The following is a 27,852-nucleotide window of genomic DNA, read 5'->3' as shown; positions in this document are numbered from 1 at the left end:
ATGCTCTGAGGATTAACAGAAGTGTAGCAAAATATGATCATGGCAGGAGAGTTTATCTCAGCAATCAATTAAGGAGGAATAATTTAATAAATACTCAATCTCAACTGTATTTGAGCGCTATTCCCTGCAATAAGTGAATACTAAGTATTTACCTAAAGCCTTTCACTTAAAATTTCAGAACTCTTTACAAGGGCAGACAAAGAGCAATGTACACTTTTTTTTAGCCAGAATTGACTGCCAAGACTACTTACAGTTCTGGCATACAATATTCAAGAATTAAGAATGTGGGAGATGAGACCAGTTGGCAAAGCAGGTTCTAGGCTTTTCCTTCCAGAAGAAGGAATAGATGGAACTGCAAATCAACACAAAATCTAGCTGCTACCAAAATGACACTTCATGGAAACCGTTGTTATAGCAAAAACAATCTTATAAAGTTATTTAGGAGAAAGTCCCATTCAACCCAGAGATACTTCCAAGTAAAGGTCCAAAGCACTGAACTATTACACCTAGATCGCCTAAGCACCATTACTTGGAGGCATGTCTGAATGGGATTCCAATCGGATTTCTATTGAATAGAGTCATTTTAGCTCAGTAATAGCTAGTTATGGCATACACTTTTATCCAATTAAAATTACAAATACAGAGAATGCAGAATTTAGTAAGCCTTCTGCTTTTCACGTCCAATATTTATGTTACTGATTTATTTAAAACATTTATATAGTTGCACTGTTGAGTGTATGTTTTTTAATCCAAAAATAACTTTGCATTTAATTTTAAACAGACCTGTACCCAGTGAAGCTGGCCCGCTACAGCAAGGAAAATATTAATTGCCTGCACCCAGCTCCCTCTCGTTTCCTCTTTCTCCACAATCTTATCACCTATCACTCCCTGAGTCTTTCCTTCTTTCCAGTGTGGAATTTGGGGGGGAGATGAGCGGGGGAAAAAAAAAATCTATCTATCTATCTATCTATCTATCTATCTATCTATCTATCTATCTATCTATCTACCTACCTACCTACCTACCTACCTACCTACCTACCTATCTATCTATCTATCTATCTATCTATCTATCTATCTATCTATCTATCTATCTATCTATCTATCTATCTTTTAGGTTCTCTGCAAAGGTTCATAGACACAGAAGAAGTTCTTGTTTATTTTCCACATAAGGTGTGGAGAAAATGTTCCCCATACAGCATACAGAAGTGGGACAAAGCCTAACTCTGCTCACAAAAGTATAATGGAGCAACGGAGCCGGGTCAATGGAATCTTAGTGAAGACAGTGGCCAATCAAGGGTTCAAAAGGTTAGTAAAATCCTCTGCTCCGGGCCAGTGAGATATAATCCTAGTGGCTGTTCTGAGTGGACAGTTGTGGTTTGATTTAGGCTAAGTGCTCGAGGAATGATGCATGATTTACTGTGGGAGGTAAAAAGAAAATAATGAATACTTTGTGGAAGTTTATTGAGATTTGGGTTTTGTTAAATGAAGGAGACACTATGTTCTCAACTGTGAACAGTAAACTTGCAAGTAAGTTTACCAAGCAATTAACTTTTACGTGGTTTTTATTGTAGTGTTCTCTGGCTAAAGGATGCAGTAAAGGTGGTGGGGGTTTTGGGGGGAGGGTTGCAAAAGAGCCGGGATCAGCAGCAGTATGCTGCCCAGTCACCTAACATGGCTTCTGCTGGCCTCCCCAAAATCTCATTAAGATTTAGATGCCTCCAACACAGGGAAAGAATGCTCCTTCCTCAAGCAGAGATGAGTGTCACCCGCTCAACAGAGGGAAAATCTAAAATGCCAGGAAACTGAGTTAAGAACAGATCATCCACCTGCTCATAAAATAACTCTGATCCACCTGTCTTTCTGTGCTTGTTTGTGGGACGTGCATGCACCTTTCTGATTCGAGCATGTGCTCCAGGTGCTACTCTGCCGCTAAGCCTGTTTCTTTGACCCCCTGAATCAGTAGCTTAGTTAGAAAACAGGGAAAAGGAAATAGTGCCACGTTTTCTCCCATCAAAAAAAAATCACATGTGATAGCATGTGACTCTACCAAACCAAAGTAAAATATTATTCTTAAAACCAACTAGGAGAGTTAAGTAGAGCTACCATATCTGAGATACAAAATCCAGACATCCATTAGGTGGCAGCAAAGAGAAACAGACAAGTCTTTGTCTCTTTGGTGCTATCTAATGGCCATCCAAGTATCTGCAGGCTAGACATCACGGCCAAATTTACAGAAGCACAGTGTAATGCTGATGCATCCTTAGTGTTACTGCCAGCAAAGATAAGAACAAAATCAACATCCGTTGCCTTTGCTATCACTGAGCCCCCATTGCCTTACCAATCCAATGGGCACTGGCAACCACCAATTGTATACAAACATACAGAATACACTGCAGTGTTCAATGACATTTGCTAGAATTTTTTTTTCTTTTAAATGCAGTATGTAAGTATTATCTAGATATAGGAACAATTTGTCACAGCAGTAGAAATAAATAAGTATATATACAGCTTAGAAAACTGAACTTAAAACCAAGAATAGCAGCCACATTGAATCAAAGAATTCCTAAATAGGCAAAGAAATATTCAGTACCAGAAATAAAAGATCTCTCTGTGCAGTTATGGAATTCAACACAGGTATTTGAATCTTAATGCTCATCAGATAAGCAAATTATAAAGATACGCTTTAAACAGAACCTACCAAAATCGGCAATCTTGGCATTCATGTGTGCATCAAGCAGTACATTTTCAGGCTTCAAATCTCTATGGACCACCATGTGCCTATGACAATAATCCACACCAGAAAGAATTTGCTGGAACAGACGTCTACTCTCCTTTTCATCAAGCTAATTATTGGGGTGTAGGTGGGACAAAAAAAAAAGAGTACATTTTTTTTTAAACACACACACACACCCCACAAACCATTTTAGCATTTCCACTATTTTAGTGGCAAAGGAGGGAGTTTTGCAGTGTCACTGGAATCTCCAGCAGGACCCTTTAGAAGAAAGTATGCATGGAAGAAAGGGGTAAGAGAAAGAATAAGTAAAATTAGGCAAGAGAAGGAAAAGGAAAAAGGGACTCTGGTTTCAGCAGTGTTCACAAGGGGAGTCAAAAACGTCAAGATGACAGCCACAGCTGTGACTGCCCCCTTTTTATAAGCACTGTTCATATAACACATGTAAAAAGGGGGCAAAGTTTCTACCACAGAGTCGACTTTTTTGACCACCACTCTGTGGGTGCCCATCTGAGTTAAAAACTGATACTCCATCAACAAAGTATGCAGGACTGGGGGTGGGGGCATTAATGAATCACAATCAAGAAAACATGGGACACTCACTTTGTAGAAAGAGGATATGTAAACTGGTTTAAAAATCCACATTAAAAACCCAACTGAATAAGATTCTATGGAAACCCATTAAAGTATTTAAATTTAAACTTTTCATCGCTAACTACTGGTTTCCTTGTGGAGCTTCATCAACTCATAAAGCAAATGCTGCATGCCTCAATTCCCATATCAAATGCAGTTTTACATCAGCCATGGAGGCAGGCATTGAGAGCTCTGCTGGTGATGAAGCAGAGCCCAGACAAGCCCACGGGAGTTTGCAGGAAGCTGTCCTCCATTAGGCTACTGCCCAGACTGTAGTCTGACTAGCAAAGGCCGTCTGGGTGCCACCTGCTAGCTCGTATTCCTTGGGAGTATCTGAAAAACATATTTTACTGGAAAGTTAGGAGGCTGAAGATATTTCTGAATCCCTGAGAGTACAAGCAGGAGTGCAATCTAAACAAATGCTTCACAGTTCAGTTTCTTACTAGGGTATAATTATCCACCCATCATACAACATTATTCTCAATCTGAAGAAAAGCAAAAAGTTGCAGCCCAGCTACATGACTAATCAGCACTAGGAATAAAACATCCACCATCCCCATTTTTGTGTCACTGCTGATTTTATGCCCACTTCTAAGGGAAGAAGTAAGTTGAACAACAAATGCCAAGAAATATATTACATGCATTACTGCTGAGATGCGAATGGTTAATGATCAGAACTACTAATTAGGACCTTAAGACTTAGACCTGTAAGCTCCATTGGTAAGTGTGGGTGTGTGCACGTGTGTATAGGTAGTCCTCAGGTTACAACAGCAATTGGGACCGGAATTTCCACCACTAAACAATGTGGTCATAAAGCATGATGTCGCGTGACCACACCACTTAGCAATGGTAATCCCGGCAGTCCCCATTGCTGTTGCTAAGCGAGGACTGTGTAGGTTGTTGAGCAAGGACCTCATATGACAGCGATGTGGGAAGAGGCACTGAAACTGTGTCCCAGGCAAGCAGACCGGCAGGTGAGAGCTATGGGTGGGTGCTATGGTGGCAGGCAGGTGCCATGGGGGGGGGGCTGCTACGGAGTGCAGGTGGATGGGTGCCATGGGCAGGCATTATGGAGTGTGGGCAGGTGCCGCAGGCAGGTGCTATGAAGTAGAAGCAGGCGGGCGCTATGGAGTACAAGATCCCCATGCCACCTGGGGGCTCCTCAGGAGAAAAAGGAGCGGGAGCAGGAGCAACTTGCAACCTCCTGCCAGCTTCCCCATTGACTTTGCTTGTGGGAAGCCGGCAGGGAAAGTCGCAAATGGCAATCACGTAACTGGGGGGGACTGCAACTGTCATAAGTGCAAGCTGGATGCCAAGTGCCCAAATCACAATCAAGTGACTGGGGGGATGCTGTGATGGCTGCAACTTCGAGGACTGGTTGTAAGTCCCCCTCATTCAGCACCATCGTAACTTTGAACAGCCACTGAATGAGTGGTCGTATCCTGAGGATTACGTGTATGTATATATGTATGTATGTGTGTTTTCCTTTAAATTAACAGTGGCAGCTTTTGATACAAATTTTGGGGAGAGAGCAAGAGCAATTATGCAAAGCTGGTGGGACTGTGCTACACATGTGAGTTTTGGAAGGACAATTTTAAGAAGTGACTATTTCTATCTCTATCTCTAAATACGTTAAAGTTTCAGTTCAGTTGTTGTGTATGTCCAGATTCAAAATAATAGAACACAGTATCACTGATTTATGGCAAGTTCTGTAGAGAGAATGCAAACAGAAGAATGTGGCAGCTTATTGCCCACATCTGTATCAAATTTTCTGCAAGCAAGAGGGTCACCTGTTACCTCCTATGAACTGTGCAACTGGGATTTTTTCATATCATGGAAAGAACAGGCCAACACTCACATGAACAGATGATGTAGCGTGTGCACAATTTTTTACAAAGACTAATGGCCTAACTGAACCAACTCAAAGTTATGTTCAAGAGAGCAATTCGGGATTTCAAAATGAAAAGCTGACAGACTGAAAAAACTGGACTTTCTTACCTTCCCATTTTTACAGATATAATCGAACAGTTCACCTCCTGAAACATACTCCATCACCATGAAAATATCAGATGGTGTGCTGATAACCTGGTATCTGAAAGAAATATTTAATTAATTTGCTCATATATATTCAGTGTATGAAATTAAGATCTGCACGATGAATAGCCCAATCACATACATGCTCAGATGGAAGCAAGATTTGAGTTAAAGAGGGGTTATTCACTTTTACATCAGCTTTAACAAAAGTGTAGCACAGAAGAGAAACATTTTTTTTATTCTGTTATGGCTCCAATCAATTATTGGTCATGTCACACATGGTAACATTTTTATAGCATCTGAAATAGCGACCTAGAAACAAGGAGATCTGGATGAAAGCCATCTGTCTGTTACTGTGCCTAGAACATCCATTTCAGCATGCAATGCTGAACATGCAGTTCTGTATACACCAAATGAATACATGTGAAACAAAGAAATGAGATTTCTACCCAGGTAGCTATCTACAAATTGGCAATGTAGTCATAAGGTTCCTAATTTTTAGCTCAAAACAAGTGATAAACTATTACCAGGACTTAAAGCAATTCAGTAAGTAAAACTTGGCTCCTTGGCTTCTAAATCTATTGCTACTTTTGCTCCAACTGGACACCCTAGAAAAGGATTCCCATTAGACTCAATTAAACATTCCTTTCCCTATTATTAAATTTTAACAATAAAGCTGATAGCAAGACAACTAATTTATGCTGCTTGACATAGAATTTGATCAGTTGAATATACAGGTAGTTCCCAGTTTAAGAACAAGTTTCATTCCCAAGGTCTGTCCTTAAGTCGTATTTGTACGTAAGCTGGAACAGTATTATTCTTATTCTAGAAGTAGTATTGTGTAATTAACTTGAACCATTGTGTATTTAACTTGAATCACTCTGTATTTAACTCAAATTTTGCTACAATAGGCTCCATTCTTAACTATGGGTTGTCCTTAAACCGGGCGTTCTTAACCCAGGGACTACCTGTATTTCAAAACCCAATTTCACAAGAAAGGGAGAATCTTTACAGGCCTATTTAGATCTATAACTGTACAGTGGTACCTCGGGTCACGAACTTAATTTGTTCCGCGACCCGAATCAAATTTTCCCATAAGGTTCAATGTAAATACGGTTAATCCGTTCTGACCCCTACGAATTTGGTCGCCAACCGATTTTGGTCGCGACACGAATCAAATTTTCCCATAAGGTTCAATGTAAATACGGTTAATCCGTTCTGAACCATATGTATTTTTTTTTTAAACCACAAAAATATGAAACAAAGTACAGTACAGTACAGTACGAAGAGAGAGAACACTAACCTTGCTCGAGGCGACTTCTGGCGTGGAGGACAGGAAGGTGGGTGTTTGGAGGGAGAGTCCCCCTCCCTACAGGAAGCCACGACCACGTGCCACAGCAGGGAAAATGGCCGCAGATCCTGTTCATCACCCGATGTGGAGTTCGCGAACAGAAGCAAAATTTTGTGAACGGTGCTGTTCGTGACCCGAATTGGTCATGAACAGAAGCGTTCGTAACCCGAGGTACCACTGTATTTACTAGGGTAACCAGGAAACTGTAACTTGTGTGTGTGTGTGTGTGTGTGTGTGTGTGTGTGATATAGGCATTAGGTGACCCATCTCAAACTCTGTTTCTCTTCTTCCTTACCTTCTCCACTGCTACTAGATATGTGCTTCTGTTGCCCACTCCCCACTACTAGCTACCCTTCTATTGTTCAAATGCTGATCTAAGGGCCAAATTCCAGCACTGAGGAAATGGACCTATATACTATATACGATAGCCAGCCTAAGCCATAATGGGTGAGAAAAACAGAATGACCAGAAGCTAGTGCAATAACTCAACTGCTGCACTGCTAAAGACCTTTGTTCTCTGACCATAAATGATAACCTTTTCTTTACTCAGATAACAATCACTGGACGAAAACTAATCTGGATAGTTCATCCAGTCTTCAACCTCCCCTTTTTAGGAAAGGTTGTTGAGAAAGTGGTCACACGGCAGCTTCAAAGGGCTCTAGATGAAGCGGATAATCTGGATCCCTTTCAGTTAGGATTCAGGCTGGGATATGGGACTGAGATTGTGCTCTTGGATGACCTCTGGCAGGAGCAGGATGGGGGCAGTGCTTCCATCCTTGCTCTTCTTGACCTCTCAGCAGCCTTCGATACCATCTGTCATGGTATCCTTCTGGACTGGCTTTGGGAGTTGAGGGTGGGCAGCACTGTGTTGCGCTTGTTCTCCTCCTTCCTCCGGGGTCGGTTCCAATCGGTGTTGGTAGGAGGGGAGAGGTCCAGTCCACAGCCCCTACTGTGTGGGGTGCTACAGGGCTCGGTTCTTTCATCCCTCTTATTAACAGCTACATGAGGCCACTGGATGAGGTGATCCAACAGTTCAGGGTGAGGTATCATCAGTATGCTAATGATACCTAGCTTTATATCTCCTCCCCGGGCTGTCTGTGTGATGCCGTGGATGTCCTATCTCAGTGCCTGCAGGCTGTAGGGGCCTGGATGGAGCTCAATGGGCTCCAGCTCAACCCAAGCAAGACTGAGTGGCTTTGGATGTTTGGGCCTCCCAGTACCAAGGTTTTTCTATCTTTGGTCCTGGATGGGGTAGCACTGCCGCAGGCAGACCTGATATGCAATCTGGGGCCTTTGCACACCTTCGAGTTGTGCACCAGTTGTGCCCATTCCTGGACCAGGAGGCTCTACTCACTGTCACTCTTGCCCTTGTGACCTCCCGTTTGGACTATTGCAATGCACTCTACATGGGGCTGCCCTTGAAGAGCATTCAGAAGCTTCAGCTGGTACAGCATGCAGCTGCCCAGGTTGTAAATAGTATCTACTTGGCACATGTAACACCACTGCTTCAGGAGCTGTGTTGGTTGCCAGTGTGTTTCCAGGTGCAATTCAAGGTGCTGGTTGTCACCTTTAAAGCCCTTCATGGCTTGGGACCAGGTTACCTTAGGGACCATCTTTTCCCAGTTGTTTCTACCCATTCAACCTGGTCCGGCAGGATGGGCATACTCTGGGTCCTGTCAGCCAAGGAATGTCAGCTGGCGGGGACCAGGAGACGTGCCTTTTCTGCTGTGGTGCCCACCCTCTGGAACATCCTCCCTCCTGAGATTAGGATGGCCCCGACCCTTTTGGCTTTTCGGAAGGCCTTGAAGACTTGGCTTTATGCCCAGGCCTGGGGCCCTGAGTGTGCGACGGGCCCTCTTTCATGGTTATGCTGACACCGATGGTTCTTAAGATCTCTTGGCTGTATTTATATTTAATTTTCTGTATTATTTTAATTATTTGACTGTTTTTATTATTGTTAGCTGCCCAGAGTCACTGGTCTGAGATGGGCGGCTATATAAATTGAATAAATAAATAAATAAATAATCTCATCAGGCAAAGCATAGAGCAACCTGGCTTGAGAGTCCTGGGGCAACTATTACACAGGGTTAAGTCTCTGCTGAGAGCAGGAACAGTTTGCCATTCCATGTTTTAGCAAAAACAACCTATCTCCTATTAGGTAAAAATATTTCATGCCTTCCTTGCTGCTTTACTACACCAACAACAACATCCCTTTCTCAGGCCACTGAGGAGTCACTGTTCATTTTCATTACTGGGCTGGTTACCAATAATCCTTTATTTGACACTGAAGTCATCAGCTTCCCAACTCCATCCAATTTATAAATGGTGGCCTGCTATTAGTGGTTTATGGCACAACAAACAGGACCGTACCTGAAAAACAGGCTACATTTGTTTTATCCACTGAACAAGAATGCTCAGTTTCTCAAGAAACACCCCAAATAAGAGAGCTTATTCTGAAAAAAAAAACTTACAGTTTAATTATGTGCGGATGCCGAAAAAGTTTCAGATTCTGAATCTCTCTGCGGATTTTCCCCACAACATCAAGACTGCGAATTTTCTGTCTGTTCAAGATCTTCACCGCAACTTTGTGCCCCGTCAGTTCATGTTTGCCAACTACAAGAAAGTTTAATCAAGGTAAACAGATATCAACATACGCATACTGCATAAAGCCATCATTTATTAAGCCGGGGTCAGTGAATAAGTAAGAATTGGCTGAATTTATACAATGCGCAAAGGCAGAAACTACAATTTATAGATCTCCATGACTGGATTGGGACAATATACTCAAAGAACCTATATTATGGTTTTGTAACAATGTCTTATAAAGCACTCAAGATCCCCCAGAGCTCAAAGTCTCTCACTGATACTATTTTGCCAAGAAAGCAACGTGGACACAGTCATATAGTCACCAGAAGTCAAGAGAGACTTCAACTTTATCCAGGGTAGGTCATTTGGTAGAGGAAGTGTAGGATTCTGAGAGAAAGTTGTGGGTAGAGATGTGCAAAATATACCCTTTTAAGAGTAGAACTTTTCACATCCACAAACCATATCCTGTTTTGGAAATCTTCAGGACCATTCTTATAGTGACCAGATCAGCAGAGTCTGGGGAAAAATATGAAAAATTCTGCCCCTGAAACTATGTATTTTGCACATCTCTACTTGTGAGTGGTCTTTAAAAATGGCTGCTAAAGGGAGACAGTAGTTCCTGCTAGGCTGAATGTGTAGACAGTAAAAAAGATGACCCTGATAGAGATACGCCATATCCATTCCCAAAGCAACAAGGGGAAAAACATGATTTAAGTCCAAAACAAGAAGTATGCGCAAATGACTCAGGCAGGCACCTCCCTAATTCACATGTTACAGAGGAGACAGGGAAAACTGTAAAGCACAGTCAGACTTACAAGACTGATGTCAGCCCCACTATATAGACAAACCAAGAAATCAATCCCACAAAAAGGCTCAAATTATTTTTATTAACACTGACTATACTAACAGAAGCTTGCAAGTCTGACTGTGCTTTACTCTTTGCCCTCGCTCCTCACCCCTATACTGAAATTTGTTTTTTGTCTCCGGGCAGTGGTGAATTACGGGATTTGTCATCTGTCCCTCATCATGAACAGATCACTCCTGCCACCCTTCTAGTTCTCTGTGGCTACCCTCCACAGGCGTCTGCTGGACTTGGTGGGGTTCCAGGGGCAACCTGGAATAATTCCTGAAACTCTGTTACACAGCTTAACCAAGGACTTAGCTGCTGCTTGGAAAGAGTGGGCAACAACAGTTTTAGATCATATCACAACTGCATGGATTCTCTGTGCATGTAGACCATGGAAAGCCCCTTGGGTTTCAGAGGAAATCCAGGAGGTGAAATGGCACAAGAGATGCCTAGGGCATCACTGGAGGAGACAAACGGTGAAACTGACTGAGCAGAGGTAAAATCTTTATTAGAGATTACTTTGCAGTGATAAGAGTGGGGAAACATGCTTATTTCTCCAGTCTTTTCATATCTGCAGATAGTCAGTTAGTGACTGTTTCAGGTGACTTGATCCCTCCTAGACAAGAAAGGGCCAGGGGTACCTCTGCAAGATTGCATTCAGGTATCTGGATTTGCTCAGAATTGGATTGTGGCTGTCAGGTCCTATGGAACTGACTGAAGCATGGTCTTGCTGAGTTATCTGAGGAGAGTTTGAGCCAAGTAGTCCTGAGGAAGTGGACAGGGTCCTTGGGGCTTTGGGTGCTGTCACCTACACATTAGACTCATACGCCTCCTGGCTGATTAAGGTCTCCCAGGAAACAGCATTTAACTGGATCCAAGCAGTTGTAGTTGGTGAAGGCTTCTTTGCAGAAGGGGATAGTTCACCTGTGGTGGTTTGTCCTCTCCTTAACAAGTAATCACTGGATTTAATGGTACTGGAAATTTTGGCCCAGTCTCCACTCTTCCCTTTTTAGGGAAGGTTGTTGAGAAAGTGGGATGTTTACAGCTCATGAAGGAAATAGATTATTTAGACCCTTTTCAGTCAGGTTTCAGACTGGGTTACAGCACTGAGACAGCATTGCTTGTGCCTGTAGATGACCTATGGCAGATTTGGGATGGGATTGTTGTACTAGCACTCCTTGATCATGGAATCCATCTGGACTGGAGTGAACAGTACATTTTCATGAGTCATAGTATCCATCTGGAGGGCTGGGAGTAAGGGGCACATTTCTACAATGGTTCTCCTCCTTCCTCTATAAGGCTGGTTCCAGTTGGTGGTGGCGGTGGGGGGGGGGGGAGGTTTTGCCCTAGGCCTTTTGTTTTGCAGGAGCCTCAGGCTTCCACAACTCTTCACACAGCTATTTGACAACTATATGAAGCTGCTGAGTGAGGTAATTTGTTAGCAGGGGGTTAACTACCATCAGTATAGTGATGATACTCAAATATGCATCTCTGCTGAAACCATCCAAGTGATGGTGTCAAGATTCTTTCCCAGTGTATCAAAGTTGTGAGCATCTGGATGGGAATAACAGGCTTTGACTCAACCCTAGTAAGACTGAGTGGCTGTGTGGTTTAGGGTTCCCCAGATCTAGAAATCTTTCATTAAACATGGATGGGGTAACACTCCCCCAGACTGAGTTGGTGCATAAGCTGGAGATCTTTCTGGACTCACAGCTCCTGCTTGAGAGTAGATGGCAGCCAGAGTCAGGAAGGCCCTTGCACAAAATATCTTGTGTGCCAGTTGTACCTGGTCCTGGACTGGCAGGCTCTGCTCATGGTCAGTCATACCTTAGTCACTTCTCCATCGGATTCCTGCAATGTGCTTTACACAGGAGAGCCCTTGAAAAGCAATGGAAGTTGCAGCTGCTCCAGAATGCACCCCTTGGTACATCCATCTAACACTAGTGCTATGTGAGCTCCACTGGCTCCCTGCAGGTTTCTGGATTCAATTTAAAATGTTATTTGCCACCTTTAAAGCCCTCCATGGTATATACCTAGTTACTTGTTGGATGTGTCCAATGGTTTCTGCCCATGCCACCAGACTGGCAGGGTGGGCATGCTCCAAGGTGCTTCTGTGAAACAATATCATCTAGTGGGACCCAGGAAATATGTCTTCTCTGTTGCTGCACCTGCCCTATGGGAACAACTTCCCCCCTGAGATTCAGATGATCCCAACCTTGTTGGCCTGTTTTGTGTTTTGAGACTGTTTTGCAAGGAATGAAATTGTTTTAAAAATAGTACCTTCTGGCAATGTTAGTCTACTGAAATGTTTTCATAGGAAAGGGGAGGGAGAGAAAAGAAGCACTGGATTCATTAATTGACAATTCTGCCCTCAAAATCAGAAGTCATCAGATTATAATCACTTGCTCTATCAATTGCGTTAGAAGGCAGGATAGTAAAAAGGTTTCTTCCTTTAATCACTTGCTCACCTCACTGTTTCCAAGCAATCATCTCAGAAGTTCTAAGATGTTTGGGGAGGAGTGTCTCATCTATCTGACTAGGCTAAGGACTGTATTTTCTTTTATGGAAAAGATTAGTTAATTTTCTTCTATTTTTCCCTACCCTCTACTCTTGATAGTCTGCTCCAGTCAAATCATGAAAGGGCACCATTATTCTTTCTCATCATCCCTTCTTTCTGTGCAACCCCCATCTCTCTGTAATTTGTCACAAACATTTATCATTATAAGATGAACTTTGCTACAAGTGTCACTACAAAAATAAAACAAATTTTAAAATAGGAACATTTTAAAAATTACAATGTAAAGGAGCATATACTGAAAAGCCCCATACCAATTTCTACTGAGTTTGGCAAGCTTTGTCTCTAAGTAGCAATCTAGCTATACTGTAAATTTTGTCCCATCCTGGTAAAAAACACTAGTAGCTCAAATACCGTTATACCAAATTCTACAAAATATGACAACACACCACCCTTTAGAGTTTTTCTGTTTTTAAAAACAGCTAATTATTAAAATTAGATGATACTGAGCACCCATACTGTTTGACTCTTACCTGTTTTGCAGTTTGGAACATATAAATTATCTGCATTCAACAAGAGACAAATCTTGCCTCCCATAATTTCCTTTGAGCCTTGCAAGTTGTTTCCCATGCTTTTTATTTTGCATTCCTATTAAGAAATTCTCAAGCTTTGTTTTGCTTGAGTGTCTTTTGGAACAGAAAAATGTAGAGCTGTATAAATTATAAGTTGGCGCTTGTCACCATTTGTTTATGATACACAATGAAAACTTCTACTCAAAAATCTTCCAGCCTTCCCTTTAGTCACCAAGCAATCAAGTGCACTGAAGTTTAGCTTCCAAAAGAAACTGTCTTATAAGAAAAATATGAAACAGAAACTGCCATGGAAAAAGCTGTACATATTGTGCAGACTATTATTATTTTAATAATAATTAGGATTATGTGTTTTATTTATTTACTAAATTTATATGTATCCATGGACTCAGAGTCACATTCAAACACAGGAAGAAAAAGAGGTAAGTAGCAGCTTCAATTTCAAAAGGAATGGGCAAATAAAGGTGTGAAAATATAATAAAACTAGATCAGTGCAGTAGGTAGATTTAAAGTCTCTTTTTGGAGCTCTGCAAAAGCTGAGCTGATATATCTTCTGGAACCAATACATCCATTTTTACTGGGATTTTTTTTTTAATTACGTCTGCATCCATAAAATGCTCTTACTATTACATACATGTAATATGTATGTATGTATGTATTTATTCTATATATGGAATAAAATACCATATATCCAATTCATGTCCTCTTTAAGAATTTACTATCAGTGAAACCATCTTTACGTGGGAAGCTAAACCACACAATACAGAAGTTAAGAATCTCACATGCCCAAATGACTTATGATATCCTCAGATTGCACACTGATATTTGAAATTAAAATTTCTATAAACAGGTCTAATGTGACACAGAAAGAGGAATCAAAACGCCGCTGGAGACAAGCCCTTGAGTACCAATAGAGGAAAATATGTGTAGCTCAGGGGTGAACTGTGGAGTTCTTGGGGTTCTCTGAGCTTGCTTCTTTTCTTGCAAACGTTTCATTACCCAGCTAGGTAACATCTTCAGTGCCCTTGAGTGATTCAGTACTCCAGAACTCTAAACTGCAGCTCGTTGACTTTTAAAAACAAAAAAGAATCCAGTTTCCTGCAAATAATGCACAAATAGTTGCTGCTCTTAAACGGCATATCCCAGGAACTGATAAAGAGTAAAAAAGGGGTTTCTATAAAAATGGGAAATCTGCCAAAACAATAGAAGACGTGCCAAAACAAAGAAAATAGCAAACAGCATAAATGTCTGCAAAAATAATAAAGGTGGGATAAAAAATCTTAAAAAAAAAAAGTTCAGTCTAAGGCTATATATTTGAACTTGGAAACAGATATATCTGTTAGAACAAGGATACGTCAAATAGAAATGAAGCCTCCTTGCTACATTTGTGCAAAAAACAAACAAAAACTCAATTTTCCAGTCTTCTTTTATGCTTATTATTCACCAGACCAGGTCATATGAGCAAAATTTAAATCTGAAGTCAGAGATATGAATGACATTAGACAGAGGACGTACACCTAGGGGCCTTTTTAATTTCTTCTAAAAGGAAGGCTATTTTTCCCAAATAATTCCTTGTTAAAAGGGAACAGTTATCCTAGAGTTCCAGCAAATACAATAATGAATGGAGAAAGTTTTTCTGGCTTAATTACAGTAAATACAGTACTATTTTCGGCATTTGAGGCCTGCAGGGCATATGGTCAGGACAGGGTCATATCACCAAAGGAGATAGGACTGAAATTTCCAACTGTTTCTTCCCCTCTTACAGCAACAGGTACATCAAGCTTAATACACTTATTTTCCTTGTAGCTGCTTGTTATATGCTTTTTTGTTATATTTTGAGAAAAATAACAGATTACCCAATTTTCATATTTTCCTCCCAAAATTTCAGCAGCATAATCTGGTAGAATTCTAGGGTCTGCAAAAATAGAGATGAGAACTGTATGTGGTCACTGTTTGCCCTTCCTGTTCTACAACCAAGAGTGCAAATTATTTCCATTTTAAAATAATATCAAAGGACTCTATACAGCAAGTAGCACAATGGGACATGATACATATCAATTATGAATAGATAGGTCTTGGTGCCGTTAGCGATTAAAGCTGCAACTTAAATACATGGAACTTCACAAAGAGTGCACTATAATGAATTTCAAATGAGTATTTTTCTTTCCTAATAAGTAAAAGAAAAAAACAAAACTACCTCTCTGTACTTAGGTTGTTTTTGGTCATCTGCAATGAAATCCCCCTCCATTTTTGCCACTGGCAGTTGCCTTACTGTTTTTCAAAGACAAAGCCATTAAGCTTTATTGCTCCATTTCTAAAAGATTGCAAGAGAAGCCAATCAAGCCCATCTGCAGACTTTAATAACAATCATCATAAAAAAAGGACTTTGGCTGGCAATCAGGCACTTCTGAAAGGGGTGACTCAAAATGCACTGACATTTTGTTCATTTCCTCCGTCTCAGCAACTGAATCAAGAAGTTCAAAGCAGAGTTCAAGTATTCCTACAACAGTCGTGTGGGAAAGTTGGAGAAGAGGCAAAAGTCTTTCTCTCATCAAGACTTTCAGCATGAAGCAAGGCAAGAAACAAGCTCTTATTCACTCTAATCTTTGTACCCCTAACGTTTTGGAAACTGCAAGCCCACAGTGGGCAACGTGATGATAGAAAGTGTGTGTGACAAGGCCATGCATGTGGGCACATCCTGAATTGTCTATTTTTGCCAGTTTGGGGGAGAAAAGGTATTTGCATTTTTTAGTTCTTTAGTGGAAAACCATGTCCTTGGTTTTCAGCTACTATGTCAAAATTCTGAGAATGTTCTAGGGCAGTGTTTCTCAACCTTGGCAACTTGAAGATGTATGGACTTCAACTCCCAGAATTCCCCAGCCAGCAAGGGAGTTGAAGTCCACACATCTTCAAATTGCCCAGGTTGAGAAATACTGTTCTAGGGGCTGCAAAAGAGAGACTTTCAGGGTCAGCATAAAGGTTGCCTGTACCGCTCTTACTTAATCAGCAGTTTCTGAAGAATCACCTTGCCCCAAAGAATGAGATCAGAGAATGCTATTTCTCCATAGTTAATATATCATTCACTTTCACTTAATAATATTCATCGGTATTTACTGTAATAATAATTCTCTCTCTAGATCCACCTGAAGAATAGCACATAAACACTGTACATAATAAATAATCCAGATACAGTACATTTTTAGTTTAGGTAGCTTGCCTGGTCTTAAGTTCCTCCAATGACCATTTGGAACCCACTGATAAATTTGAAAAAGGAACTATCTTTCCACTCACGAAAAATCTCCTATCTGCAGGGTATATTTCTTATCACAGCTGACCATCTATTTATAAGCATGAATTAGCCCCATGTTTACAAACAGGCAAACATTACAAGCACAAATTAAATGGTTCTGAACAAGCTAAATCTCAATTAAGATGTGTGAGCCCAGACAGATTTGAGATTTTCCAGGCAGAAATGGCCAATGCCAGTCTTCAGCACATAGTAATTAATTTTAAACAGGGAAGGAATGTTATATTATTGCACTGGATTCCCATTACCCTCAACTTGTCATGCCCCATAAAGCACACAAACAAAATTGAGAATATGTTTAGCCTGGCACAAATCCTGCATTACAAAGCACTGTTTCAACAAAAGTTTAAAAGCTATGCAGAACAGCCAAAAGAAAAAACAGCAATGTTAGAGTACAAATATTGTTTTTCATAACAAAGCCCAGGCAGAATCCAAGTTAAGATACACAAAACATCACTTCCAGTCAAGGGTCTTGCTAAGACTAGATCTTGCGCTCTTATGAAACAGAAAACATACAGCCCAGCACGCTGTAAAGAATAATACCAAAGGAGCTCTGGCAATCAATCAATCAATCAATCAATCAATCAATCAACCAAATGTAGTAGCTAACTAGATTTTGGTGAAGCACCTGTGACCTTCCAGATATTGCTGAACTTTCCACATCCTTCATCTTTGACCATGTTGGTTAGAGTTTCAGGAAGCTGCAGCCCAGCAAAATTTAGAGAGCACTAAGCTACATCTCTTCAATTAAGATTAATTATTATTGTCATTCTAAAGATGTTTAGTCCACAATGCAATTATGCAGATGTCCGTAGAATATGGGTGGTCCCCGGGTTAAGTATGCCTGGGTTACAGACAACCCACAGTTAAAAACGGAGCCTACTGTAGCAAACTTAGAGTTAAATACACAATGATTCAAGTTAAATACACAATGGTTTGAGTTCATTACATGATACTACTTATAGTACACAATACAATACTACTACTCCAGCTTACATACAAATTCGACTTAAGGACAGACCTTGGGAATGGAACTTGTTCTTATACGGGGGACTACCTGTACTACCATATTTACACATAAAAGCTCCCTTTAAAACTAACAGCAGCAAAGACACATCATCATTGCCCCAGATTGGACAGTATACAAAGTTATCATTTCTCTCAATCTTAGTATGGACAATGCAACACAGCATTTTCCAAAGCAACTGCATGACAACAAAGAATGCATTCCCTTGCATTCTTTATATAAATTTCCCTGCCAATTGGAACACAAAATAAAACTTTTAGCCACGAGTAAAGAAAGGTTATAAAAATAATCAGATAAATATTCCACCCCAGCGATTTCTAAGTTTATTTAATAATTTCAAATCTTTGGTGACAGAAAAAACAAAAACAAAACACACAAAGGACTGTAGGTTCCTGTTTCTATGCACAACTACAGTGGGACTTACCTGCATGGAAATATGCACTAAATCAGTATTTTTCAAACTTGGCAACTTTAAGATGTGTGGACTTCAACATCCCAGATGTGTGGACTTCAACTTCCCCAGAATTGCTGGGGAATTCTGGGAATTGAAGTCCACACATCTTAAAGTTGCCAAGTTTGAAAAACATTGCACTAAATCACGCTACGTGTGAACATCTCAGAATACATTGGTCACATCATCCACTACCCAGCAAATTACTGCCACACCAGATATAAGGCAGAAGTAGGTGGCCATCCATCTTCCATCAAGCAATCCAACTCACAGGTACGAAGAATTTTGAACAATACTTTTACAAGTACATAGCACATGGACTCTGATACGAACTTGTCAAAAAGTGCATGGAAGAAAAGTTGTTTATTTCAATAGGCAGATTAGCTGTGGATCTGTCTTACGTAGTGGAAATCTGTCAGGTACATGCTTGTTTCTGAGATATGTTTCTCAAGATCTAGGGCCATTACCAAAGCATTTAAGTATTTACAGAGCTATTTTTAACAAAATCTGGGCTCAAAATGAAATTTAAAGATAACTCAAACTGACAGGTTTCTGCCATGTAAAGGAAAACTATTTCTGTGACAAGCACTGGGGGTAGGAGCTTATATCATAAAATATGCTTCATTCAATGGCAGTTCAGTTGCAATTCCCTGAAAAAGGTATATTTTAAATAAAAGGGAGGGGGAGGAGGGAATCTTCTAACGCACTTTGTCCAAATCCCTATACTATAATTCCAAATTCACAGCTGCTGAATCCAAAAATCAAAGTGTTTCAATGTTCTGTTAGAAGAGGCAAGGTATAAATGTTTTAAACAGATATATTACAGACATTACACACAGTAACTCCAACATATGAAGCTACTAAGAACTTGTCCTGATTTATCTGGAGGTTGAGTCATGGCAACTGGACTTTTCTTTTGGTTTGATAAGTTTCACTGCTTGTCCAAGCAGCTTCTTCAGTCCAGAAAGTTGGTTAGGGGGGACCCCATAAATGTCTTCCAGGGTGGCTGCGTTTCTCACTAACATGATAGGCTCATTGAAGGGACAGTAGGAGATGTGATCAGTAGAGTCTTTGGGAAGTGGATATCTTACTCCTAATCCCTCACTCATCCCCAAGTGGGTTGTTAAGTGCTGCCTCCCTGGTGAACTTGTGAAGTGGTCTTAATTTTCCTGGGGACTGATGAAAGAGCAGCATGAAAAATGTCATGAAAAACATTACCCATTGTTGCCAACCTATACATGGAAGAAGTGGGGAAGAAAGCTCTCAGCTTTTTCCAAGGAATAGCACCAACCCACTGGTTCAGGTATGTGGATGACACCTGGGTTAAAATCAGAGTCCAGGACGTACAGGCCTTCACAGACCGTATAAACACCATAGACTCAAACATCAGGTTCACCAGGGAAGACACCAAGGACAACAGGCTGGCATTTCTGGACTGTGAGGTTCTAACTGGGACCTGTGGCAAGCTAGAAATAGGGATTTACAGGAAACCCACACACACAGACCAATACCTGCAGTTTGACTCCCACCATCCACTGCACACAAACTAGGAGTCATCAGGACATTACACCACAGGGAAAAAACCATCCCCACCTCCACAGATGCCAAAAAGAAAGAAAACAGACACCTGAGGACAGCTCTTAAGACCTGTGGGTATCCAAATTGGGCCTTTATTAAATCCAGTTCTAGATCCAACAAAAAAAACGGCAGACAGAGCTGAAACCCAGAGTCAACGGAAGAATCTTGTCATTCCATACATGGCTGGTATGTTGGAGAAGATAAAACGGATATTTGGAAAACATCACATACCTGTGTTTTTCAAACCCACTGAGACCGAGACTTGTACACCCTAAAGATCGAACACCAAAACATAAGAAGAGCAGTGTAGTATATGCAATCCAGTACAATGAGGAGTGTTCAGAGCTCTACACTGGAGAAACCAAACAGCCTTTACACAAGAGGATGGCCCAGCACAGGAGGAGCAACAACACAGGACCAGAATCAGCAGTTTACCTTCATCTAAAGGAAAAAGGACACTCATTTGAGGACAGTAATGTTCACATTTTGGACAGAGAAGATAGGTGGTTTGAGAGAGGAGTGAAGGAATCCATTTATGCCAAAGTGGAAAATCCTTCCCGTAATAGAGATGGAGGCCTCAGACACAACTTGTCTCCCATTTTTCATGCTGCTCTTTCATCAGTCCCCAGGAAAATTAAGACCACTTCACAAGTTCACCAGGGAGGCAGCACTTAACAACCCACTTGGGGATGAGTGAGGGATTAGGAGTAAGATATCCACATCCCAAAGACTCTACTAATCACATCTCCTATTGTCCCTTCAATGAGCCTATCATGTTAGTGAGAAATGCAGCCACCCTGGAAGACATTTATGGGGTCCCCGCAACCAACTTTCTAGACTGAAGAAGCTGGTTGGACAAGCACCAAACGTATCTAACCAAAAGAAAAGAAGTCCAGTTGCCATGACTCAACCTCCAGATAATTCCACCTGGATGACTGAGAATCTTCATCAACTTGTCCTGATTTAGTTATCAGTTTTCCCCTTTATGTCAATTTGGCTTTATTAGCATTAGTCAGAGATGCTGGAAAAGCATTAGAAACTGGCACTTTGATCTTACATCTAGTGATTCATCCAATTCAAAAATCCTGTCTACAACAGCAGTAAGAATAACAACATATGCCTACAATGTTTCAGAGCACTACCCAGACAGCAACTGCTGGAACAGAGTCAATTTCTTAATCAAGATTTTGGTTAATTTGGTAGCATATTCTACTTTTAAAAAAAGTTACTAGACAGTTGTGTTGCAGGTGCTGTTCTTATCTTGTTTTTAAGGGGGACTGCCAATTAACTGTTTTATTAATAGTACCACAAAACAATCCGATCAAGTAAATCTCATATGCACATATCGGGAACACAAATGGATACCCCTATTCAGCTCTGGGAGACTTCCTAGTAAAGGAGCACAGAAGAATCGAGCTGTAAGGCTTGACCTTGTTGGCTAAGCTAACTAAAGCACACAGTACAGCAACTAGCAACCTGACATGCATACAAATCGCTTTCAAGGATTGAAAAAGAAAGAAAAGGAGAAAACAGGGGTGAATTCAGATGCTGTACCCATCTTTAGTTTGATCATCTTCAATAAGCTTAAGAATTGCTTTAGAAGGTACTCCAGAATACATTCCTTACTTTTTGCTATTGGCTGACATTCATGCACTAGTCTATTAGCATTACAATTGATTAGAGAACTCTGTCTTAGCATCTGGGCCCAAATTAGGAAAAGGCAGGAACTGGCCAATTCTTCTTGTTGGTGCGTTCTAATGAGCAGGTGAGTAGAAAACCAGCCAATCCTCAGCCAAAAACCAACTGAAGAGTACAGCCATGTCCATAAATTGAGCTGATTAAAGAGTAAATACATAATTACCTTTTGAGTATTTCAATGCAATTTAGCAATAGCAGGGAGTTACTGTAACAGCCATTTGTGTCAGTGTGAAAATTAATATTGAATTGTAAGCCCAAGAGGCATTTCAGAAGGTACAGATATCTGCCTATCACTTACTTTATCTGTTATTTTGGAAGAAAGATATTTCAGTAGCAGTAAAGGCTGTTATGCTGTTCCTGCAAAATCAGACTCTTCTCAAAAGGATTTTTTCCCACTAGTCTAGCCTCTGATAGTGCCTATGATAATCTGCTGTGAAATAGCAAATAGTCAAATATTAGCTGCCAAATAATTATGACTATTTACCAATAAAGCCTAAAAGAGTACACAACTTAACCAGCTGCATCTAACAAAGCTTTCTTATACCATCCCTGAGGACAGGGATTCACCAGAATTATTGATGTTCCAGTAATCCCCATGATTGCTTCTTATAATGAAAACAGTGTTGCAGCTCCAAATGGTACATAACTTGACTCCCTGGGGTCAGACACAAAATATGCATTGTTTTTGTTATGGTTCACCTACATTGCAGCTGAGCAATTCCAGGTGCAGTTATTACTTTTAAAGCAACACATAGTCAGAATTGGTATATCTGAGGGAACCCTTATCTCCATAAGATTTTCTGGAGAAGCACTATTCCATATATCACACTTATAAGACATAGTGGGCTAATTCAACCCAAAGAATACAGCCATCCTGAAAATCAAAAGTCAAGAGTTACCAAAATATGAAAAGAAGAGGAATGGCATAAACCCTTGTGGAGCAAAAAGAGCTTCAAAATGTTCCTAATTGCAGCCTCTGCCCATGATTCACAGGTGAAGAAACAGTGCAATCCCACATAAATTTGCATACACAAAGATCTAGGTCAGATTAGTGACTTCTTGGCCTCTCTCTGTCATGGTGCAACAAGTGACGAATATGTTCCCAAAGAAGATATGACTACCAATTTCATAAATTAGAAGATAAGCAAATCCTTATTTAGTTCATCACATTCTAAGTATAAAATTAAACAATGCCATTATTTCAATGAGTCCTAACTATATTGTAAAGTTGGATTATTTATTGCATTATCAATTTCTGTAGAAAGGCAAGACATTTTTGTAACTAAAACATGCCTCAACAAGCATACAAAGCCAACATTTCTCGCTGATCCACAGAAACTCCTTTGGATTTTGTCAGAAGATTCAAAATCTTTGCTTCTTTCAGGACTAACACTTAAGCAAACACCCTTAAGGTTCTGGATCAAGCAATCTGCTGTTTTAACATGCTTGCAACAGTGATTTCAGATTTATATTGTTTTTGGAAGAAACAGCCTCCTCCTTCAGCATTTAACTTCATTTAAAAATAAAAGCTTTGAAGAACAGAAGGAATTAGAAATGCCACACATGCAAATAAACCCACAATCATCTTAATGCAACATTTCAGGCCAAGCCACTCATTTTTTTTAAGAGAGAATTTGAACTGTTGATTGAAAGTGTTCCAAAGAGAACACAACTCTGATTTCTACCTAAATGCCTTTACTGTTGCTTCTACTTCCCCATTTTAACTCGTTGCTTACAACAGATCTCAGCAAACCCATTCATGGGGTAGAAGAGAGAACAGCAAGAGGATGCAGCACTAACTGGCTGAAACTAGATGGGGCAATAATACGGAACTTAGCCCAGCAGGAAGCACAAAATTGGAAGGGGGAGGTATAACAGCGACAAGGAGAGTCTGAAAGTGGACTTGGGTCCCGACACGGTTTTGCTCCCCTTTCCCTTCTCTGGAAGCACACCAGGAGACCAGGCCGGCTGTCCCCAAGGCTGCAACTGCACGCACGACGACCCGGCGCTGAGGAGAGCCCAACTCGGCGCGGCTTCCTTGCAAGAAAAATACGCAGGGGGTCACCCCGCAAAGCGGCCGCCTGGAAACGCGCTTGCAGTCCCAGGCAGCGGGGCCGGACTGCGAGAGCCCGAGCTGGGGGGAAGCAAAAAAAAAAGGGGGGGGGGTGAAGCCGGTGAGATGCCTCGGGAGCAGCTAAGGCCGCTTCCTCTGCAGTCATGGGGGGCTTCTTTCGGAGCAGAGTTAAATGCATCCCTGCCAAAGGCGGGGGGGGGGGGCTGGGCTGGTGGATGTTAAGCCCCCCCACGATAAAGAAAGACGCCCTGGATTGAAGGATGCTGCGGCGGGCTGGCGCCTCAGGGTCGCCCCCTTCCTTCCCGCCCCGAAAGAGGGGGAGGGGCTTTTTGCAAACTTGGGGGGCAATCCCATGGATACCCTTCCTCAACGAAACGACTCCTCCCCCTCTTGCCCCCCCGGGAGGGCAAAGAGGAGCCGCTTCAGGGCCCCCGCGGGGTGAGAAGGACGCAGCCCCGTTCTTCACCTTCACCACCGTCGCCCCTTGAACTGGGGCGGGGGAGCCGGCCGGCAGCCTGGTCGCCGCCACCCCCCCCCCGCCGCTCCTCGGCCCTCCCTTCCCAGCGCTCACCCTTGACTTTGCCGAAGGTGCCCACGCCCAGCGTGTCCCCCAAGATGTAGTGCCCGATCTTCACCCGCCCGTGCTCATGTTTCTGTTTATCCGCCGCCGCCGCCATCTTGCGCCGAAAGCCGAGCCTGCGCACCAGGAGGAGGGGCTGGACGGTCCCCCCTCCCGCTCGTGTAACGTGAAGGGGCGGGCGGGGGAGCCCGGCGAGACGAGGAGAGGCGCGAGCCGTAAGTTGCGCGCCCGCCCGACTCGGACTCGCGGAAGCCCGCGCCTAGTTCTTCCTGGCGGGCCGCGGGGTGCTCTGGTCTCCAGTACGACTGTGGGATTTTTTTCCCCCCTGTCCTTCAAAGGGTTGGGCTAGGAGGGCATTACTGCTGTGGCAGCCCCATTCGGCTGGCGTTGCCCGGGTTCAGCCGCTAAAGCGGGGTGGCACTTGGTTAGCTCTTGGAGGGGAGACTATCAGGACGTCCCAGGACTGTAGGGTAAACTGGAAAATCGAAAAAATGTTCCAGAAGAAGGCACTGACAAATTAATTATATTTATTTATTTCACACACACACACACACTATTGTTTTTACAATCACATATTTGGCCCTTTATTAATAAGTAGGTTTTTCCTGGCATCGAAGGTGGTAAGAAAAACTTCATACAGGTCAGACATACTGAAAAACACATGAAGAGGCATGTTAAAAATAATAATAAATTTCTTCCTGACTTGTGGCCAAGGACCTAGGAGAAAAAGTACAACGGGCTAAGGGGCAGATAAAAGGCTTTCTGACAGTTCTTCCGTTTAAAAACCAAACCAAACCCTCACCTGTTATTTCAGACCATACACTGCCTGTTCTCTGCGCATGTCATTCAGGAGTAAGTCTTGGCACAAAATAAAATGCATCCTCCAGCCACATATTCTTAGGCCAGCACCAAAATACAGTTCAGAAGGTAGTAAAAACACATATTGCCATCATTTGCTTCAGTAGCATTGTTCCCTTATTAAAGCAGGAACCGGAAAAAGTCTCAGACTGGAAAGCATAAGAACGCTGAAACAGGAAGCTGCTAGATCTCACATCAAACCATTGCCTCGTACAGCTTACTGCAACTTCTATCTGTGGATCTGTGCAGCCTCAAATCCATGTTTCAGCTTTCAGAAGCCTTGAAGATGGTTCTGTTGGACTTTAGCAGTAAACTACAAACTGCAGGGGCACAGTTTCCTGCCCATTTTCCAAGAGAAGGCAAAGAAAAGTGGGAAGGTGTAAAAGCCGTAAGTGGGAAGGCTTAAGCTCTCAAATGCACAAATCCTCACAAAAATTCTGACCCTGTCCACTGCCTTCCTTGGCTGTTGATTGCTTTCAAATGCATCCACTATCTCCTAAACGGTGTTAGGTCCTATCCTGAGCAGAAGATTTCTCCTAGAATATGCTAGTGATAGGATTTCATAAGGAGGACCTGAACTGAATCAACAAAGCAAATCAGAGAGCTGAATCTAGCTCTACGTTTCTATGATTCTAGGGAGATTCTATGGCTTTTTCACTGCTTTGAGATTCTAACAAATAAAATACGATCACCATTATTAATTCTAGGCCACATGGTTTAACTTCGTCTTCCTCAGACAATCTCGCAATTTAAATATATTATTTGGAAAAGTTAGTTGATATATTCTGGGAATGGAGCCACTGGGAGATTAACTCAGAACCTAGCCAATTAACATTTTCTTTGGTGGGGATTGCGAACAGAGGCTCGATAGGCTTCTTAAAAGTCAAAAATAGAAAAGAAACATCCTTCTCTGGTTGGCCTGGGATAAGTAGAACATTTTCAACACTGAAACGCCTGCTGCGAATTGACCCCCAAATGCTTGCTTCCTTTTAAGCAGAGGTGGAGCATGCTGGCTCTTGTCTTCAAAGCTGCTAATGTTAGGGCAGGTGAGTTTTGCTTTCAAAGAGTGTAAAGCTACTGCCCTGTAACGACAGAATAGGATGAACTAAAGTTTGCTCTATTCCTCCTGAGAATTAGGGGGACTATTTCCGCAATGCTATTACTAAGGATTTACTATAAATCCTTCCGAAAGGCAATCCTTACAATTATTGAGAATATTATTAAGATTATAGAATATCATCAGCAAGCCATAACCTTGGAGTTTACATTACACTGAGATTTGTAATTAGAACATTCTTCAGGGTCCTTCTGATAAGAAGCCATATTTGCCAAGCTGAAAGAAGACATGGCTAGTTGATAGGTAAGAAAGTAATTGGTCCGGAGGTGGAAGAGTAGGCTTGTGAATTGTTTTATTGTATGGATGTGTTTTAGCTTTATAAATCGTAAGCCACCTAGTGTCATATTAGTAGGATGCACACAAATGTGTGTATGTCTATGAGAGAGACAGGCAGATAATAGAGACAGAAAAAAGGAAAAGAAAGAAAGGGATGGGGAGAGAGAGAGAAAAACGTTACAGTAGAAATTCTGGAAGTTGCATCTTCCTAAGGAGCTGTGCAAAAGCTGCCTGAATGTTTGCCCGTCTACACAGTCCACTAATCTTATTTTACTGTAATGTTTATTATGGCCGAAACACCCAAATGCCACTGATCTTAGAGGGCCCAGTCCACTCAGATTGGTCTGGGGAAATCTCAAACCAAATGAGAAGGCATACAAACCTAAGACAGCTTTTCTGAAAAATGTATTGGGGTTAGAGATGTGAGAGGGTGGGTTGGGATCTCATAATGAGGGAACTGATAATTGCTTGCTTGTTGGTAATGCTTGCTATTTGCTAATTGACCATTACAGTGCCCAGAGTCTTTGTTGTCTTTCCAAACATGTATTGCGGCTAGTAAGGCTAATGTTGTTTTGGCCATCATTCAACTTTCTCAGCTCTCAACTTTCACTGAGGCCGAGCAGCCAGCCAGAAATCTTAAATGTTGCTCTCTCTTGTGCTAATGGAACAGTGCACTTCTTTTCCGACGGACTTGCCAGCATAAGTGGGAGTTCAGTTCATCTCTCAGAGCTCTCAGTATGGACTCAAGGCTGACCATATGCAGTCTTGGGTCCAACATTATTATTTTTAGATACTGCATGATTAAGGCTAGTTTGAGTCTCTCCGTATTACAATGAGTTCATTTGTGCAGGTGCTGGTCTAAACATTTACTGCTTTTAAGAACGGGGTGAAAGCAAGGCAATGAATTCATTGATTCTGGGCCAGCCTATCTCTGTGGCACTGTATCTCACTCTGCCAGCCTGCTTCCACTGTTTCTGCATTGTATTGCCTGCAGACCGCAGCTCTGATACAATCAAATCTTGGCATTGTTGAAGAGGTTCTTCCTGGGAAGGGCTGAATTTGCCAAGCACCTTGCTAGGCTTCCTGGCTCCCCCCAAAACCTACAGATCAGAGGTGGGGACGCACTAGCTCACAGCACTCCAGAAAAGCAAAGGAAGAGGTAGGGGCTTATTATTAAAACAGTTTTGAATATTTATAGACCATAGTGCTTATTAGAAGCCAAGTTGGACTTTCTTCAGTCCTGCTCTGTCTGCCCTAGAAAAAAGTATTATGGGGAAATACATTTTTGATTCTGATAAAACCCTTGCACTCATCTAGCTGAACCTTAGTGGGGTTAATGCCCTCTAAAGGGTCTACAGTACCATCTCTGCTCTTTTCATCCTATTCTCCAAAAAATAAAGCAGTTTCAGGTGTCGAAGTTTCCCAATTATAGCCTGTGGGCAAATCTTTTTTTCATATATCAAATGAAGCCCGTTTTGAATCTCAAACCACCAGTATGAATTGAATCAGAACTAATTTGCACAGATCTATTCTTTACCCCATTTCTTGAAGCTCTCCAGTTTAATGGCAAAATCTTCTCCATCACCCAATTGCCATTTT

General features: G+C 41.7%; 1 protein-coding gene across 1 annotated transcript in view; it reads right to left on the bottom strand.

Moving 5' to 3' along the window:
• PRKAA1 (protein kinase AMP-activated catalytic subunit alpha 1) overlaps window positions 1–24,147 on the bottom strand; it is a 35,516-nt gene extending 11,369 nt beyond the window's left edge. Inside the window, exons 1-4 of the mRNA XM_088152608.1 lie at window positions 23,994–24,147; window positions 9,221–9,362; window positions 5,363–5,456; window positions 2,699–2,843 (exon numbers count right to left, since the gene is read on the bottom strand). Coding sequence (XP_088008734.1) covers window positions 2,699–2,843; window positions 5,363–5,456; window positions 9,221–9,362; window positions 23,994–24,099 — 487 coding nt within the window. The 5' untranslated portion in view covers window positions 24,100–24,147. The remainder of the gene's footprint in view (window positions 1–2,698; window positions 2,844–5,362; window positions 5,457–9,220; window positions 9,363–23,993) is intronic.
• Window positions 24,148–27,852: the final 3,705 nt, after the last annotated feature.

Source organism: Python bivittatus, unplaced genomic scaffold (genome assembly GCF_059951505.1).
Source record: "Python bivittatus isolate LINGU-HERP-01145 unplaced genomic scaffold, Pbiv_v1 ctg000570_np1212, whole genome shotgun sequence".
Taxonomy (NCBI): Eukaryota; Metazoa; Chordata; class Lepidosauria; order Squamata; family Pythonidae; genus Python; species Python bivittatus.
The sequence above is the reverse complement of the archived record's forward strand: the minus strand, read 5'-3'. Positions and strand labels throughout refer to the sequence as shown.